General features: G+C 41.0%; 2 protein-coding genes across 3 annotated transcripts; both read left to right on the top strand.

The window, feature by feature from the left end:
* Positions 1-14,019, top strand: wdr81 (WD repeat domain 81). The gene is made up of 12 exons (XM_006801552.3): positions 1-252; positions 818-1,341; positions 1,791-5,296; positions 5,379-5,486; positions 5,654-5,853; positions 6,016-6,197; positions 6,474-6,639; positions 7,068-7,233; positions 7,370-8,179; positions 8,268-8,413; positions 8,553-8,735; positions 11,964-14,019. The coding sequence occupies exons 2-12, from the start codon at positions 980-982 to the stop codon at positions 12,288-12,290; spliced, it is 6,156 nt and encodes a 2,051-aa protein (XP_006801615.2). The 5' UTR covers positions 1-252; positions 818-979; the 3' UTR covers positions 12,291-14,019.
* A 318-nt stretch (positions 14,020-14,337) lies between these two features.
* Positions 14,338-17,862, top strand: serpinf2b (serpin peptidase inhibitor, clade F (alpha-2 antiplasmin, pigment epithelium derived factor), member 2b). Of its 2 annotated transcripts, XM_035912414.2 has the most exons (10): positions 14,426-14,473; positions 14,797-14,879; positions 15,086-15,154; positions 15,264-15,323; positions 15,449-15,749; positions 15,933-16,076; positions 16,191-16,379; positions 16,538-16,680; positions 16,782-16,986; positions 17,139-17,862. In XM_035912414.2, the coding sequence occupies exons 3-10, from the start codon at positions 15,101-15,103 to the stop codon at positions 17,489-17,491; spliced, it is 1,449 nt and encodes a 482-aa protein (XP_035768307.2). In that variant the 5' UTR covers positions 14,426-14,473; positions 14,797-14,879; positions 15,086-15,100; the 3' UTR covers positions 17,492-17,862. The 2 variants fall into 2 exon arrangements, with proteins under 2 accessions (XP_035768306.2, XP_035768307.2); XM_035912413.2 differs by lacking the exon at positions 14,797-14,879 and having other exon boundaries at positions 14,338-14,473.
* Positions 17,863-18,434: the final 572 nt, after the last annotated feature.

The following is an 18,434-nucleotide window of genomic DNA, read 5'->3' as shown; positions in this document are numbered from 1 at the left end:
TGTTATGTCACGTGAGGTATCGCTTCTAAAACATGGCTCCAAATAGCTCAGAGCAAAACACAATCGGCTGACTGACTGTCGTCTAGCTGCTGACACTCATCTCTAAATGCCAGAAAATGAAGCAAACACATGTCATCATGCAGGATGTCCAAGTGTTATGAAGTTAATGTCGGACAAACTCATCATGCATGGAACCGGGGTGCATTGTTAGCTCAACGCTAACTAGCTGTCAACTGCTACAAGTGGTGAGAGGTGAGCTATACGTTGGTGGCAATTGGTCTGCAATTGCATTCTAGTTATTGTTTAACGAGGTAGTTGCTTTCGTTTAGCTTTGTGCTAGAAATTTTAGCAACTAACTGCATGGTTGCGTTTTGCTTCCATCAGTTGTGCCTCGTAAGGTTAGTCCCTTCGTTAAGCTAACTGTTAGCTAGCGATAACTTTCGACGTTACTTCCCTAATGGTCATTTCTTAATCTTACCGACGGTTTTTATTAACTTTGTTCGTTGAGTTACTAAATATGTTAAAAAGGTTGCCATAATGTAAACACAGTTACGTGACTTTGTTAAGTTTTCATCCCCGAAAGAGTCGTTTTAAATTGGGAATTGCTGTTTCTTTGGTGTCATATCTGCCTGCAAGCTGTGAGCATTTATGAAAAGCGGTGACTTCAAAACCTGCCCACAGGGCAAATTAGATTTGTTGTCGGGTAGAACTTGAGTCATGTGAGCTGAGCTCAAACTTTATGAGAGAAGTAGAAAGCATCAAAGCAGTATTGTTTTTAAAGTGGTTGCTCATCTAACTGTCTGTTTATACTTTACAGTTCTTTTTTAAAGGGACAGGTGGATGAGGAGATAACGTTTGCTGTTGGTGATTTTATATCTTCCTCCATGGATATCTGAAAACTGAAAACTTCTAGTGGCTGACAGCGAGTGGAAAGTAGCTGAAAACTGTCTAAGTGAGAACAACCAGTTGCAGATTGACCATGGATTGGCTGATACATGCAGTTGAAAAAGACTTGGGGATTGAAAGACGGCAGCAAGGCCCAGGGCGCCGTCCTCAAGAGCTTGTAGCCCTTGTTCCTGTGCGCTGGGTGATGGGCCTAAGAGAGGGGCGAGTCATGCGCTGTGCCCGTTTTGACAGCATCAGTGAGGCAGAAATTTGCACATACCTTCAGTCTTCTCAGGCGAAACTGCCCCCTGGGTGGACTAGAGTGTGCATTCAGGGTTTGAGGAAAAGTAAGCTGAGCTACAGACTGGCCAAAGAGCCATGTCAACAACAAATGGAATTTCTGTCACAGGATTCTTACGTCAAAACAATGCAGAGTGTATCACAGCATAATATCAGGTACTCAACATAATTTAAATTCGAATGCAAAATATATCTTTGCCTACCACCTTATTGTAGTTCTAGATCCTGATTAAGCTAAGATTATTTGTCTAAGAAAACATTTTCTGCAATATTTTGTTAGAGCTGATCAAGTTAATTAATCGTTGAGCACTGAAAGACTGTGTGAGAGAGTATTTGTGAGGGCTTTTATTCAATAAATAGTTTACTAAAAATTGTTAGATTAGTCAGTAATGAAAAATATGTTTTAGGTCCACAGCTAATGTTAATGTGTAATGCTTTCATATTAAATGAGCTGTGTTAGGTATTATTACTTGCTTTAGTTAGGACATGGTTACTCATTACTTAGAGGCATTTCTTAATCATGCAGTCCGAACAACATTAGGCGTTATGATCTAAGAGCGAGTTTAATGCCTAACAGTCTTCATTGCCCTTCTTCTTTCTTTCAGGAATCTATGGCGTGAAGCTCATAACAAACTTGTGCGGCCATATTCAGGAGCCAGTGAACAGATGCATGTTGCAGCTGTAGATGCAGTACGTCATGCATTACAGAAGCTCTTTAATTCCACATTTATCTCAACTGAAAAAGTATCTCCATTGCTTTCTCCTGCCAGAGACAAGGAGAAAGAAGTCTGCTTGCCATCTAGCTCTTCTTGTTTTTCCAAATCCCAGTCAGACAGTCTGTGTCCTAACATCCTGCCAGCAGAATGTCTTTTGGAGACAGCAGAAATGCTCTATGTGATTCTCCCTTACACTCAGTATTCACTTCGTGATATTGTCTCCTTCAGCCCAGCCAAGCTTGCTAACAGCAATGCCAAAGTGTTGTTCATTCTCTACCAGGTTCTAATAGCTATGCAGGCATGTCATGCAGCAGGCCTATCTTGTGGAGAGCTGTCTCTTCAGGACATAACAGTAGATGATCAGTTGTGCAGCCGCCTAAAGCTCAACCTAGCTCATTATGAGGAACTGGGAACAGAAGGGGATGCAGAAAGTAATGTTAGTCGCAGGAAAGAGCCAAAAAGTGTCCTGCCAAGGGAAATTCTGTGTGTGAGCCAAGAGAACAAAAGACTTTGCAAAAACTGCTTTGATGAATTAAGGACTTTGGTTCTGGACTGGGTCCATGGACGGGTCAGTAACTTCCGCTACTTGATGGAACTAAACAGATTAGCGGGGCGGCGAGAAGGAGACCCAAATTATCACCCAGTTCTGCCTTGGGTGGTGGATTTCACTGTGCCAGAGGGAAAATTTCGGGATCTCAGGAGGTCAAAGTTCAGGCTCAATAAAGGGGATAAGCAACTGGATTTTACATACGAGATGACCAAAGAGGCTTTGGCAGCTGCAGGAGGCAGTGGGGTTGGTGGAGGAGGTGTTGGTGGAGACCTCAGTGGAGGTGGTGCTGGTGCGGGACAGTCTGATCACCTCCATGTACCTCATCACATATCCGATGTTCTGTCAGACATTACATACTATGTCTACAAAGCCAGGCAGACTCCCAAGTCAGTTTTGTGCAGCCATGTTCGATCCCAGTGGGAGCCCAATGAATACCCAGCCAGTATGGAGCGCATGCAGAGCTGGACCCCTGATGAGTGCATTCCAGAGTTCTACACAGACCCTTCCATTTTCCACTCAATTCACCCTGACATGCCAGACCTGGATGTGCCTTCGTGGTGCAAGTCTTCTGAAGAGTTCGTTGAGGTCCATCGGCGGCTTCTGGAGAGCAGAGAGGTGTCCCAGCATTTGCATCACTGGATTGATCTCACATTTGGCTATAAGCTGTCAGGTAAAGAAGCTATCAAGGCCAAGAATGTGTGCCTTCATCTCGTGGACAACCACACTCATCTAACTACTTATGGTGTAGTTCAGCTGTTTGACCAGCCACACCCACCTCGCTTATCTCCTTCTCAGTATGCCCCAGCAGAACCTCCTCCTCTTGGCCTTGCTGCTCTTACTGTGCCTTCTCTACCCATCACTCCAAATGAGACTCTGGCCGACACTTTGGATGGAATGGTGCCAGAATCTACAGGATGTGAATCCAGTGGCTGGACCACAGTGGACAAAGATGAAGAGCTTGAACAAGGTACAGAAGCTCTGGACTCTTTAGCATCCACTGGCTCATCCACTTCTGCATCTTGCTCTGTGCCAATGCCAGGTATTAGTGCATCAGGTGGAAAGACAGGAGGAGACCACACAGCACTTACTGTATCTCAGTCTCCAGGTTCATTCCCTGGTGACCTCGCAAGTGGTGTTGGTCCTGGTTTCCGAAGTGCCATGCTGCAACGAGGTGGGACGATGAACAAAAAGCATGGGGAAGGAAGTGTGACTGCCTCCAGTACAGAGGAAATGAAGATCATTCTCCCTGAAGGCTTTAACCCATTTCAGCCTTTAGAAGAGCTGGAGAAGTTGAACAATTTTCTGGTAAAAAGTCTGCACGCTGATGTATGGCATCCTTCGGGTTCTAGTGTACGATCTGACCCGATGAGCGAATCCCTCCCCTCTCTTATGCATCTCTACCAAAGAGATATGCAGGCTCTTGGTGTTCTCATCGCTGAGATATTTTACGCCACTAAACTAAGGGGACTGAAACCAGATACTGCACTCGAACAGCGTTTCCAAGCTGTTATAAAGCTATGTGCTGCCAGCCTCCGTGATGTACCACTGTGTTTGCACCATGCTCTTGAGACACTTTTGCTAATAGAGAAACATTCTGGAGAAGCAAACAAAGATTTATCAGATTACCCAAGTCCTCTCCTCTTCAAATATGACCCCATCTTCAATGGTCTGCCTCCTCCAAGCCCCTCTCAGTTACTGAACTCTGTCATCACTCCCTTTCCTTTCCCTTCTTATTTTGCAGCACTTCATCATTTTATTTTTTCCTACCATGCTAAGATGGAAAATATTAGTAGCCTTCAAGGAAGAGATGTTGTTTTTCACTTGTGGCAGCAACTTGAAGCACTGCTGCGGAGTAACATCACAGCAGAGGGTCTTGAGATCCTCTTGCCCTTTATTCTAGCCCTCATGCTTGAGGAGTCCACTGCTGTCTATGCATCTTGGTACCTTTTTGAGCCCATTTCTACAGTACTGGGTCCCAGAAATGCAAACAAATACTTACTGAAACCGCTGATTAATGTTTATGAAAGCCCTCACTGCCTCCGAGGCCGTTTCTATCTTTACACTGACTGTTTCGTTCTGCAGCTGATTGTGAGACTGGGCCTGCAGGCCTTTCTATCCAGCCTACTTCCCCATGTGCTCCAGGTCATCACTGGCTTTGAAAGCTGCCACTCAGGCTCTGGAACAGAACCTTTTAAAGGGTTGAGAAATGGCATGTGTAATATGGGAGAGGAGGAAGAAGAGGAGTTTCAGTGTGGTGAGGTTCGGCCAACGTCTGGGTCTGTTAGCGGTAATATGGGGGCTAGCGGCAGCATCAGTCTTAGTGACCAGGTGTTTCTTTCGGAGCCAGAAGACTTTCAGAATGGGTTTTATGTCAACAGTGGAGCAGGGGTGCTTACTGGGAAACAGCAGAGTCAGAACTCTGCAGCCAGGGAACAAGACCAAGAGTCTGTCAGTGTGGGGAAACTAAGTGACAAAAGTAGCGCAAGTGAACTCTCTCTGGGTGAGGACTCAATGCGGGATCGAACCAGCCTGAAATCAGCTGACAGCAGCCAGGACCTGAAACACACCAGTGAAGGAGAGGAGGGAGGAGAGCTGGAGGACGATGAGGGGCCAGATGCTGGTGAGGATAAAGAGGGGACAAATGACCCAGAAGTCTTCAACCTTGAGCTTACTCTTTCTGGTTGTACAGAAGCTTCAGGTGCCACAGTTGCCATTTTAGAGGGTGAGTTTGTGAATGGGATGACACTGGAAGAGACGGAGAAAGAGATTGTGGAAGGACAAGACGAAGAGGATGACCATGATCCGTCAGAAGAATCTGAGGGAAAAGAGCACAAAATTCTTCTTGGTGAGTTAGTGACGGTGGTTCATTCAAATGTTTTTACATAAAGTGGCAGTATCTAACATTTTGATCATGTTTCTAAAAACAGATACAGTCTGCAAAACAGTTAGATGGCTGTCAGCGAAACTTGGACCAACAGTGACATCTCGATATGTAGCCAGAAATTTGCTGCGATTGCTCACAAATTGTTACATTGGTATGTAAATTTATGACAGGTAAAGCTTAATTGTCTAATTGGTAATTAATAAAATGATGCTCTGGAGCTTTGCATTTCTTAACTCTTGTTATATCTTATTGTTTTGTTTTATTTTTCCCTTTTCTTTCCTCCTCTTTTTTTTTTCCTTCCTTCCTTTCTGCCTTTAGGACCTCAAAATCACCAGTTTGTGACAACGGCATCTGACGGGAGCAGCCTAGAGAGTGTGGGAATGGGCAGTGTATATGAGAAGAAACCTGTTGTGGGTGACCACACTGCAGGGCCTGTGCTGGACTGCCTCATCTATATAGCTCAGCTTTATGGAGAGCCTGTACTGACTTATCAGTACCTGCCTTATATTGGATATCTAGTAAGAAGGGAACAATAGACTTTTTTCTGACAATTACACATGAAGCCATCTATTAGCATTTTGAGGCTAGTTTTCTTTGTCATGGGAAAGCAAATGTATTTTAAGATGTAAAAATACAAATGAAAATATGCTATTCATTTAATAAACGTTCATGTTTTTCAGGTCTCTCCACCCTCTTCTCAACGTCTTAACACACGCAAGGAAGCAAGTCTGCTTGGAGCTGTTGCACTTACACAGAAGATCATTGTATTTCTCTCTGATACCACTTTAATGGACATGCTTATGAAGATCAATCAGGATATTCTTCTGCCATTGTTGGACCTGCTTACTACACCTCGTATGGGGTAATTTACAAACTAAATTATATACAAGTACATTAATTTGAGGGGACTGTGTATAATAGACACTGAGGGTGCCAGAATTCAGTAAAACCTTTTTAAACAGCAAACTGTTGGATGATTTTGCTTTAACTTGTTGAGCTGTTGTTATGTTTTGAAGTGAAAAAGCTTTAAATTTTGTTTCAGAAAGATGATGATGATGATTATTTAAAAAAAAAAAAAAAACTCTGTTACATCTGTTTATCTTTTGTTTTGTTTTTCCCATTCTGCTGTACTCTGTAGGTTTCCCAGTGGAGTTCAGACACGCACTGCTGTCTGTCTCAAGACACTCAGCCTGATGGCTCTCATCTGTCTACGCATTGGGAGGGAAATGGTGCAGCAGCATATGGCTGACACTTTGCGTCGATTCTTTGCTGTTTTCTCGCTGCTGCATTCTCTGCAGCCCCAGGTATGCATACACGCACACACACGCACTTTTTCAAAATCTCCAACCTTAGCTGTCACAGCTAAATGCTGACCACCAAAAACTAAATCATAACTCTGACACAGGGTCTCAGCTGGGTCCTCACAAAGATGGATAACCCAACAACTAATACATAATGACTGGCGAGTGTTATGTTGCATGTTTGTTTGTTTTTTCTAAAAGGCTTTCAACTAGAAATTTGTCACAAATAGCTTCATGAGAAATATTTGACATGAAGTGACAAAACAGTAAAACAAACAAAAAAAACTAGATAGAAACCTATAATAACATTTTTATAATAAATATAAAGGTGTATTTTAGTTACACTTATTTCTTGGAGTTGCAAAAAAGGAATACAATTTAAAATGACAGTTATGTCAAATATGTCAGTATAGTCTGTCTTTATCCTGTAGCTCAACAACGCCCCTCGCAGGGTTGTGGGAGAAGTCACAGTGGTAGATGTCTGTACCACTGAAGAGTCAAATGTGACATATGAGCTGGGGGTCTTGGAAGAGCTGCAGACTGTATTTAACCCTCAAATGGCTCATGCCTCTTACATCCCCTTCTACTGCCTCATCGGTAGGAGATGTCTTATGTTTTGTAATGTAATACTTTATCTAATGGAAATTATCTGTGCTAAAAGTAATGTTTGTTTGTTTTTGTTTTTTTTAATAATAAAGAGATATAAAACACCATTCTTTTGTCATTGCTCTAGGTGATACAGCAATCCGGAAACTAGTTCCTAATCATGAGCTGGTCTGGGAGTTGGCCGAGTCTTTCCATCAGAGTGTAAGTCAGAGTCAAGAAACAACCACCATAGCATCCAGGGTGGATCCACTTCCACCCTCTGGTTTTGGCAGACGTGTGGATTGTAGCACGTTTCCATCCCTCTCAACTAGTTCCACCCTGCAAGGAGACTTGCTTCCTGAGTCAGGCACATTTGGGAGCCACCTCGTAGGAAACCGAATTCAAGTATCCAGAGACACTGACTATGGTGGCTGCTCAAACGTTGGCCTGACTCACCCTTGGGGACGCTCTGGTCATACCACACCTATCATTACAACAGCCTCCACCTTCACAACACCATCCACTGGCGCAGCTTCTTTCTCCTCCTCCTGGGTGACAAGCCCCACGCCAGAGGACAGCGTCTTGAAACAGGAGCTCCCCCGAAGTAGCCGCTCCCTGCAGGGCAACTGGCTGGCCTACTGGCAGTATGAAATTGGTCTTAATCAACAAGATCCACATTTTCACTTCCATCAGATCAGATTACAGAGCTTTCTGGGTCACTCGGGCACCACAAAGTGTTTGGCACCTCTTGCAGGAGAGGATTACTTTCTTTCTGGTAGTAAAGACAAGACCGTGAAGCTTTGGCCGCTGTATAACCACGGTGATGGTACGCAGGATGTGGAGCCCAGGCTGACGTACAACGACCATCGAAAGTCTGTGTTCTATGTTGGACAGCTGGAGGCTTCACAGGAGGTAGTCAGCTGTGATGGTACCGTGCACCTGTGGGACCAGTATACAGGTAGGGAGATGAACTGCAGTGCATTACTACACACAAGTTAAACATTTTCATTTAGCTTAAATATAAGTTTTTTATCTTCTTTACATAGGCAAACAGATCCGCTTGCACGAAGCCGTGGATGGGAAGAATCCCATTACAGCTGTCACCACCATGCCCGCTCCACACAGCAGTGTTGTGTACGGCAGCGCAGATTCTGTTCTCCGCTTCATTGATCCTCGCAAACCTGGATTGCAGGTAACAATTTCAATCTATCTGTTAAGGCCTAGTTTATACATCACCCACCAATTATTTTTCATTACTGTGTTTTGAAAACGATAGCTGTTTTGTGCTTCTCTACTGTAATAATAATAGTAATCTTTCCCTATGTACTCAGCATGAATTTCGTCTGGCATACAACAATGTGAGTGCTGGGCTCATCCGTTATCTGGCTGTAAACCCTTCAGGACGCACAGTGGCGGCAGGTTTTTCATCTGGCTTCATTGTTCTGCTAGATGCACGCACAGGGCTTGTACTGAAGGGCTGGCCAGCTCATGAAGGAGACATACTCCAAATGAAGGTATATTTACAGTTTGTATGTGGTGTATGCAGTTTCAGTCACCTTTCAGTCAAATGGGTAAGGCGGTATGTCTGGGTAACAGCTTGAGTTGTCAGGGGAGTATGTAGTCAGATTTTGACTGTTGTTATATACGCGCGCTGGCCAATTTGTCAAGCACACCTATTTATGTCTTCAGACTACTACTTAGTACTAAAGTTCAAACTTGGCATCAGAATGGAAAAAAATTGTGATTTAAGTGATTTTGAACTTAGGATAGTTTTTGGTACCAGATGGGCTGGTTTGATTATTTCAGAACCTGCTGATCTCCTGGGATGTTTCCCACACAACCATCTCTAGTGTTTACAGAGAATAGTCTGACTTGGTTAAACTTGGTTAAACTGCCTTGTTGCGGAGAATGGTTAGACTGCTTTCAGCTGACAGAAGGGAAACAGTAACTCAAATAAACACTTGTTACAGCCAAGGAATGTAGAAGAGCATTTCTGAATGCACAAAATATCAGACCTTTAAGCAGATGGCTACTTACCACACCAATAAACTAAAAATAGGAAACTAAGGCTACGTTTTAAATGGGTTCACCAAAGTTGGACAATAGAAAACTGCAAGAATGTTGCCTGTTGCCTAATGTCTCCTCTTTGCTGCAACATTGGGATGGTAGGGTGAGAATTTGGCATAAACAACATGAAAGCAGGCTGAATGTGGTGGTATAATGGGGTGAAGGAAAAATTTCTTTTCTTCTAATGGCTGTTTCCAGCAGGATGATGTACTGTGTCAAAGCGCAAACTAGTTTCTTGAACATGACAATGAGTTCATTGTAGTCAAATGGCCTCCACATTCACCAGATCTCAATCCAATCGAGCACGTCTGGAATGTGGTGGAGCAGGAGTTTGACATCATGGATGTGCAGTCAACAAATCTGCAGTAACTGTGTGATGCTGTTATTTCAATCAAATGTAGATAAAAAGAAGGTAAAGGTTTATTCAGCTTAGAATAATACTTTCTCAATGTATATGATACCTTGATTCATGAACCTCAATCTTTGGCTACCTTCACACTGTAGGCGAAAGCGCATCAAATCTGACTTTTTTGACCCTATGCGACTCATATCCGATCATGGTGTGACTGTGTGAACAGTACAAATCCGATATTTTCAAATCCGACCTAGGTCACTTTCGTATGTGGATCTGAATCCGATACATATCTGATGTTTTAGAAAGCGACTGCTGTTTGAATGGTCATGTCGCATTAAATCCATCTTTCACGCCACTGACACAAGACAGACGCCAATTATCAACGCCGGAGAAAACAAACGATAAAGCATGGCGGCAGAAACTGGAGACGGAGGGAGTCAGTGGACAGAAACTGAGGTTTTGGACTTGATTAGCATATGGGGTGAGAATTCCATTCAAGCTAAACTTGAAGGGTCGTATCGTAACCAGGCTGTGTTCGAGTGCATTGCCAAAGAAATGGTTGAACGAGGGCACAGGCGAACGTGGCTACAGTGTCAGAGGAAAGTGAAGAGCCTCAGAGCCAAGTTTAAAGAAGCTAAAGATATAAACAAACAAAGCGGACGTGATCGAGTCACCTGCCCGTTTTATGGTGAGTTTGGGCGACAAACCCAGCTGTCACCTGGCTGTGATGTCGTCTTTTGCGCATGCGGCCGCTTTGAGGGCCGTGAACCGTTCACACTAGAGCGCGTTTGTTGTCACATTTTATTTGTAATGTGAACAACCAGACAAAAAAAAAAATCTGATTTGATCAAAAAATTGGACTTGAGCATTAAGACCTGCAGTGTGAATGTAGCTTTTGTTACACCAAGTACCAGTCAAGTTGTTTACAGAAGACTTGGGCTGGATGCATGGGGATCATGAGGTTGTTGCATATATTGGTCTCTGCTTTGGTCAAACTTTTTATTTTGTCACCAGGAGCAGTTAGTATGGGGTCAGATGATTGGATTATATAAAATCCAAGACCCCTGCAGTTATTTATTGGTATAATGTAATCATTTCATTGTACACTTCAACCAGCTGAATCTGGGCTGTACAAAATCACTATCGGGCTTTCTGGTAAACAGTGGAAACTTCTGGGTGACCACACAGCCCACGCAGTGCACAGCTAATCGCTTGTCAGTTGCATAGACTCCATCGCTCTGAGTGACCCACATTACATCAGACACAAAATGGAAAATTTTGTTCTGTTACTTACTTGAACTGTTTTTGATGTACTTGGTATAGTAGCAGCATCATCACATTTTCCTCCTCTGATTACTGAATAATGCTTTTTATTATGCATGCGCATCTAACCTCTAGGTTGATAAGTGGAGTAATAATTTACCAGCGTTTATTTAAGATTTACAGATATTGCCTGACACCAGGACTGTCCAAAAAAGGGGTCAGACATTTTTGCTGTTGGATTCCTAAACTATAATTTGCTCAAGCCAGGAAGTGTAGCTGTGTTGTTCAGTGGTCAGGTAAATAAATATTAAAACAATCAGTCAAGTGTCTTTTATTTTTTGGTATTCCCCATAGGTAGTGATTAAGAGATACTAAGGGGCACAGAGATGGTGAAAGTTGTACCTAGCAAATATGTTGTCAACATAGCGCAAACTTTATTTAACCCCAAATTAGGTCAGAGATAAGGGCCCCAGTTTTAAACTCACAAGTTTGGGCAAATATGGACACAGGTTAGGTATTAGAAAGACTACGGAGATTTCTCATTGGCGCACACACATCACTCGGACCTCCCCCTTTTTTCTTACCTGCAGCAGCCTATTCCAAATGTACTTTAAAAATAAATTTTCCTTGCTTCTAACTGAAGGTTAGGAATTTATGGATACGGAACATGTTATTCAGTGGTTGTTATTTATTTTGTTTTTTTTGTTTGTTTTTCAATGGTAGTTACTGATAGTAAAAGATGATTTAGAAACTTAATATAAACAAGGCTAAAGGCTGATTTTTGTCTGTCTGAATATGTGCGAAATGTTTCTGTTTTAAAGATATTTTCAAATAAACCCCTTTGCCATTTAGTTTTATTTACTAAGAGTCTGTGTTTCTCTGTGTTTATTCAGCTCATCTTTTGTTGTATTCCTTAAATTTTAGAGTATTTGCAAGGTCTATAATGATTTTGCTGTATTTGACATTTTAGTCTTTTTTCCTAATTTTTGTTTTGTTTTAATTTACTGGGACACGCCATCCACAATCACTGATTCTTGTTTCTTGTTTTATTTTTCAGGCTGCAGAAGCAAATATTGTTATCAGCTCCTCCACTGACTACACACTGACTGTGTGGAAAGATCTGGAACACAAGCCTCTTCGCCTGTACAAGTCACCATCCGACCCCATCCACGCCTTTGACCTTTACGGTTCAGAGATTGTAACGGGAACAGTGGCTAATAAGATCGGAGTGTACTCTATGGCTGATATCTCCCTGAGCCCCGTTAGCAGCACAAAACTGAGCACGGAGAACTTCCGCGGTACTCTGACCAGCCTTGCGGTCCTGCCCACTAAGAGGCTTCTGCTGCTGGGCTCTGAGAACGGTGCCATTAGGTTATTAGCTTAAATCAATAGTTACAAGCTATACTAAACACTCTCTGCATTGACCTTCAAAGTGTCTTATTCATGCCAGATGCCAAGTGTCTGAGCTCCTCTGTCCCTTCTGTGCTTTTGGTCAATTATACTGATAGGGCAGGTTGTCATATCCTTTAAACTGTTTGTTGAATGAGGCAGCACAAGTAGAGGCATTGTATAAGTTTCATGTCTACTGCATATTGCCATTGAGGCTATTGACATGCATCATGTACATTGATATTGAATTACTTTATTATTTTGTTCTTTTAAACCTATAGATGTATATACGAGGAGATTCTCATATAGACAAGGTCACTTATTCTTTTGACTAGGTTCCTTATTCTGTTCAAAGGAATGAATTGGAAGACAAGCTCAGGAAGGTCTTATGTAGTGTTTACACTTTTCCAAATAGATGCATAACAAAACCAAAAATACATTGACCTCACCTTTTATTTCCCTCATGATAGAACAAATATGTATCCAAATGCACTGATTAAACTATGCAGTATTTGTAGATCAAATCCTTTGTTTGTGTTAGTGTTGCTCCATTTTTCATTAGATATTTCAGTGTTTGTGTATACATCACGAACAATAAAAGTACACTCGCTGTTGTGATGACAGTCTTGGTGTATCTTCTCAGAGAGGAGACACTTAAGTCGTCACATTAAAAAGTTAGTGACTGATGCACAGCCTTTATTCTACTGCACAAGTATGGCCTGAATTGTAACATTTAGAGTCTCACTCAGATTTTAAAGATTGAATGTTTTTTATCCACTAATAAATTACTTGAAGTTGCTTTGGGATTTTCTAAACAATGTTTAGGTATTCTTGATTTAACACTTCACAAAAACCTGTAGCAACAATACACTGAAAGAGAAACCCAGCAGATGCTGCTTTAAGTGGGTTTGCCAGCTATTGCAGAGACTTCTGCAATCACCTTCTAATTTTTGACTTTAAAAGCTAGCATCAGAACAGTCAATGCCAAGATAAACTGCTTTTGTATTTTAACCATTATGTTTAACTGCTTGAAAACTGCTGAGATGGCAACAGAAGCTACAGATCAATAAATGTATTGTATAATGTAGTCATGGTGTGATGCAAATTAACATACAGTTGAAATTTTGCTCCTTAAAATTAGCCCAACCTCAAGTTTTCAAAGTTTAGTAGCATTTAACTATGAAAGCTCTGCTCTTTGCCTACTTTTCTAATTATTTGCCTAAAGTTCAAAATTGTTAAGTGTATTACAGGTTTTGATTTTTTTGTTTAGTTTTGTTTTTGTTTTTTAGAAAATCCAGAGTGAAAGCGCAAACCATAAAATGACCAACTTTGTTTTAAAGTTTGTAGTTGCACATTGATAATTGGTTACAATCGATATTCTGTCTCCAAACATTTTACAAGAAGTCAGTGAAAAACTTATTTATTAACTGGATTAATAAAAATTACTCCAATGTTTTTCTGTGTGTGTACCAGTTGTTCTGTGATTCACATACATTGACTGCTAGCATGTCCTTTGATCTTGGCTGAATCACTAAAGCTCAGATTGTACAAAGTCCTCTTTGTGTTTGCAGACTGCAGTCATGTGATCTGAACGATATCGTTTTTGCTTAGTGGTAAAATGTGACCAAGTCCAACAGATGAGTTTCTTTTTATATATATATATTTCTTTGAGAATCTAAAGGGTATTATTGGTCACAACACAAAACAGTGATTTGTTAACCGAAGCCTCTGGTTTTGCTGCCTGAGATCTTAAGTTAATCATGGATTAAGTCCAGGGCTTCTGGGAAATGTGGGGGTGTGTTCTCTGACATCAAATGTAGAACTTTGAAATAAGCAACTTGTATTTGTTTACGGACACAAAGCTGGATTAATCAGACCTTTGCAACAAGTTGCCGTGTTTCCCTTTGGATTTAAATGTGTCATGAAATTATCACCTCCCCACTGATGTGCTAAATAGCTGCTTGTGTTTAGCTTCAACATTTAACCCTGCAAGAGTTTCAGGAGTTACATTTACAAACAAATAGTGGCTTAAATGAGGCCCCAATCAATCTAAGTTGATATTTAACTGTTTGCTGAGCAAATGCCAATCCCTTACTCCCAGGAATCCTGACATGCGCCGCACTTAGTTGCGCTTTTTTTGGACAAGCCAGCAAGTTTTTTTTCTAATTTAAATATAAGGTAAGACATACTCATATATTTAAACACTCCTGCACATTTGAATACTTTAGAAACTTAAATGATTACACAAAATATCACTGTTTTAACATTTTTCATGTATAAGGTCTGCAAGGGAGTTAATGTTGCAATCCGAGTTAATGCCTTTTTGACATTTGATTTAGATTTCCATACCATGTTTAAATACCACAGTACAAATGGTTTTCAAAATATTTGTAAAGCAAATAATTATTTAGAGATTAATCTGCTCTATTATAATGTGCTTTGGCAACTTGAATAATACTTGAAAGTAGACAATTTATGGTTGAAATCCACATGTGTTTTAGGCACATTTCTGGTGATTTCCTTTGAAAGTGAGTGAAAGTGCTCAATTCTTTCAGACAATCCATCAAAGTAATTCTAAATAACGGTGAGGAATGTTGTGTCTTAATGTCTTTCTTTTTTCAATAGCTTGTAACTATTAGCTGGAAGAGTGAATATGCTGCTTTCAGAGGCATACTCATTTTTATCGCATAGCATGCTAAATTGCAGTGAGCATGAAAGGTAATTGTGTCGATCCATAAAATCTAAGCAGGATATAGAATTTTGCCGTTAACCTAATTTTCTCTTTCACAGTTGCATTGTGAGGAAATGGACCTCTGCCTGACACTCCTGTTGATCTATCTCTGTAGCCAAGGAGCCACTGTAAACCTCTTAAAGATCTCAAAAAAAAAATCACTGTTAAGATTATACTGGATGATTATGTCCTGTCCCTGTACCGATTGTTAATCTATATTATCTTTGTGCACAACAGAATGCTGAGGTGGAAGAAAATCAACCAGTCTCGCTGGTGCCTCTTACAAAACCAGAGGAGGTTAGAGTCAAAACGCTTTTGCTGTTATTTTTCTTTCTTTTTGTTTTTCCGTGGTCATGGTTCTGGACTCCTAAATTAGCAACTTGGAAAATAATAAGCTTTGGAATTCTGATGTGTGTCTATAGGAAACAGGACACAGCAGTACAGCACAGCCAGAATCCGCAGGTACTACAGAAGCCTCTATAATTACAACATCCTATCAACCACCTACAACAAGTAGTGGGCCCACCGGAGCCTCGTCGACAGAAGAAGATGATGGGGGTTGTCTGTCTATTGGCAGAAACCCACATTCCAAGGAAATTGTTGCTGCTGCCATTCAGAAAATGGGTGTGCAGCTGCTGCAGAACCTGGAGATGACGCCAGAGCAGCCAAATATTATCATATCTCCTTTAAGCATATCACTAGGCCTTTCCCAGCTGGCTTTAGGTATGCATGTCTTGTTAATGTGCTTTTACTGCATCATATTTTATCTAAGCGAGTTGTTATTTTTATATGGTGTTACCACATCTGATGAATTGTGTCAGCAACTTACCCTAGTTTATTGTTGTCTAGAGAACACCATATTTCTCATCCAGTAATTGTGCCCCTCTTTTTCTTCTCTTTTTACAGGTGCTGTAAATGAGACGAGGGAACTGCTGATGCATCATCTTCATGAAAACACTCTCCCCTGCTACCACCAGTCTCTGCATAGTATCTTGATGCAGCTCAAAAACAACGATCTACACATTGCCACACGTATCTTTCTGCGTGAAGGTTATGACTGAGAAGATTGTGTCTTTAAATTTTAAAACAATTTCTCTCGTTACACCTTAAAGATAATCTGAGAGTATTTAGGAGAAATAAAGTCGGGATGTTTATATTTTTTAGGGTTTAAGCCGAAGGAAGTATTTGTCAATGAGTCTCACCGCTTTTATCGCTCGGAACCAGCAATCTTGGAGAATCTGGAGCAAATAAACACATGGGTAGAGAACGCAACTCAAGGAAAGATAGCTGACTTCCTTTCTGCTTTACCTCCCAATCTGCTTCTCATGCTCATTAATGCCGTCCATTTCAAAGGCGAGTGAGATTTTTAAATGCCACTGTATTTGTAAAATTCTGCCCATTTTATGAGATACTGTTTCCTCTCTAATCCCGAGTGAAATTGACTGTGTTCCGAAGTGTTTTACATTTTGCTGCTATCTCAAACCGAGATCCTCCCTCCTTTGCTCCCACAGGAGAGTGGAAAGCTCGATTTGACCCCCGCTTTACCTCCAGAGGTGTGTTCTATCTCGATGAACAGCACATGGTTGATGTAGAGGTAATGGAAGATGCCAAACATCCCTTGAGTTTCTTCATTGATCATGAACTGGAGGCTCAGGTAAAACAGAAATATTTTCAAACCTCAAATGTTTGAAGAGAAAATTACATTCCTTGGATACCCTCCATTTTACTAAAGCGCCATTCTTTTTCTTTGTGCAGGTAGCGAGCTTCCCATTCCTGAAGTCTATGAGTTTGTTGGTGGTCGTGCCTATGTCTTTGCAGACAAATATCTCGTCACTTGCTGCAAAGATCGATGTCTCTAACCTGTATAATCGACTGCCCAAAGAGAGGGCAGTTCAAGTAAAAGTCCCCAAATTCAAACTAGAGTATGCTCAAGAGTTAAAAGATGTCTTTATCAAATTGGGTAAGACCTGTTTTCTGTGAACTTAGTGTTACATTTATAATTTACAACTTATACATTACAGTATTGCTTCATGAAACTACTGGACTTTGTGTGAGATAAAGGTAGCAACATTTAACCCATGAACTGACCTTATACTCTGTGCTCTTTGTTAGGCCTTGGTGAGATATTTTCTTCTCCCAACCTGGCTGAGATTTCAGATGGCCCTCTGCTGGTGTCCAGTGTAATGCATAAGTCCAGCATGGAGATAAATGAGGACGGTGCAGAGGCAGCTGCAGCTACTACTGTGGTTATTTCAAGGGCATCCAATCCAGTTTTCCATCTCAGCCAACCCTTCTTCTTTGCACTTATGCATGATGTAACTAAAATACCGATTTTTATGGGTGTAATCAACAACCCCAATCCTGGAGCTCCTGTCCTACAGAAAGGGGAATTTGGAAGCAAGGATAAAGTGGGATTTCCCATTGACAAGAATGATGGGGCCCAATTTGGAGGCCCACCTAAGTAAGGACTAAAACCCTTTACAGCTCTTCCAGGAAAACTCAGACCAGTACATTTATTATAGGAAAGACTATTAGTTAGCTTAATCAAAATATTTGTGAAAACTGATTCTGTGAACAAAATGGGGAGCCCAAAACTTGAGTATTCCTTTAAAATAATATAGTTGCTATTAGATGAGACGTCCTTGTCAAAAATAATAATTAAACAAAAAAAGTATAGTCATTGTTGCTTATACTGAGCCTATTTCAATTTGATGGCACATACATTTTGATCTCAACACAAAGTAAATTTGTTACAGTGTCAGATTATTACTGAATCAGTATGTGTATTGGATGGTTTGATGTAATGACTCAATAAACTGAACTGATTTGAATCACACGTCATGCTTATGAGTTTCATTGTGACACATCGTGAAAACAGGTCGAAGCTTCAGCAACACTAAGACTACAACTTTATTACTTGACCAATGCGTTTCGGCCTGTGGATGACCCTGGCTACAGACCGAAACGCTGACTTTTTCAGATCCTTGTTTTTCACCATGCAGCTTGGAAGTAGGTGAAGTTGTGGTGAAAACCTTCATTCTGTTTTCAAAATGACATATCTTTAAAAGAAAAGGGTTGTTGTAAGTTGTTGCATTTCTAAAACTGGGAAAATGTAATGACGCAATCAGTGGTAGGGAGCATTCTTACATATATTGTCTCAGCAATTTCTTGCTGTGGATAATTGTCTTTGCCTCTTCTTTTCAGGTAATGAAGTGGTATCTTCTACCTCACCATTTTTCTTTTTGTGTTTGTTATGAAAAAGACTTGACGGACACGATCTTCCTAAATGCAAAGAAAAGAAGCAGATGTTCAGTTAACATTACAGTTGGGGTATTTTTGGCAAATAAAAATATCAACATAATGTTGTCAAATCTATGTTCCTTAAGGGATTTCTTCGTATCTTACAAA

Source organism: Neolamprologus brichardi, chromosome 14 (genome assembly GCF_056152115.1).
Source record: "Neolamprologus brichardi isolate AB-2024 chromosome 14, ASM5615211v1, whole genome shotgun sequence".
Lineage (NCBI taxonomy): Eukaryota > Metazoa > Chordata > Actinopteri > Cichliformes > Cichlidae > Neolamprologus > Neolamprologus brichardi.
This window is presented reverse-complemented; position numbering and strand designations above follow the sequence as displayed.

Coding starts and splice junctions, on each gene's coding strand:
- wdr81 (XM_006801552.3), top strand. CDS start 980: ATGGATTGGCTGATACATGCAGTTGAAAAAGACTTGGGGATTGAAAGA. Junction 5,297..5,378: donor AGAGCACAAAATTCTTCTTG/GTGAGTTAGTGA, acceptor TTCTAAAAACAG/ATACAGTCTGCAAAACAGTT. Junction 7,234..7,369: donor CCCCTTCTACTGCCTCATCG/GTAGGAGATGTC, acceptor TCATTGCTCTAG/GTGATACAGCAATCCGGAAA.
- serpinf2b (XM_035912413.2), top strand. CDS start 15,101: ATGGACCTCTGCCTGACACTCCTGTTGATCTATCTCTGTAGCCAAGGA. Junction 15,155..15,263: donor TCTGTAGCCAAGGAGCCACT/GTAAACCTCTTA, acceptor TGTGCACAACAG/AATGCTGAGGTGGAAGAAAA. Junction 16,987..17,138: donor AGATGTCTTTATCAAATTGG/GTAAGACCTGTT, acceptor GCTCTTTGTTAG/GCCTTGGTGAGATATTTTCT.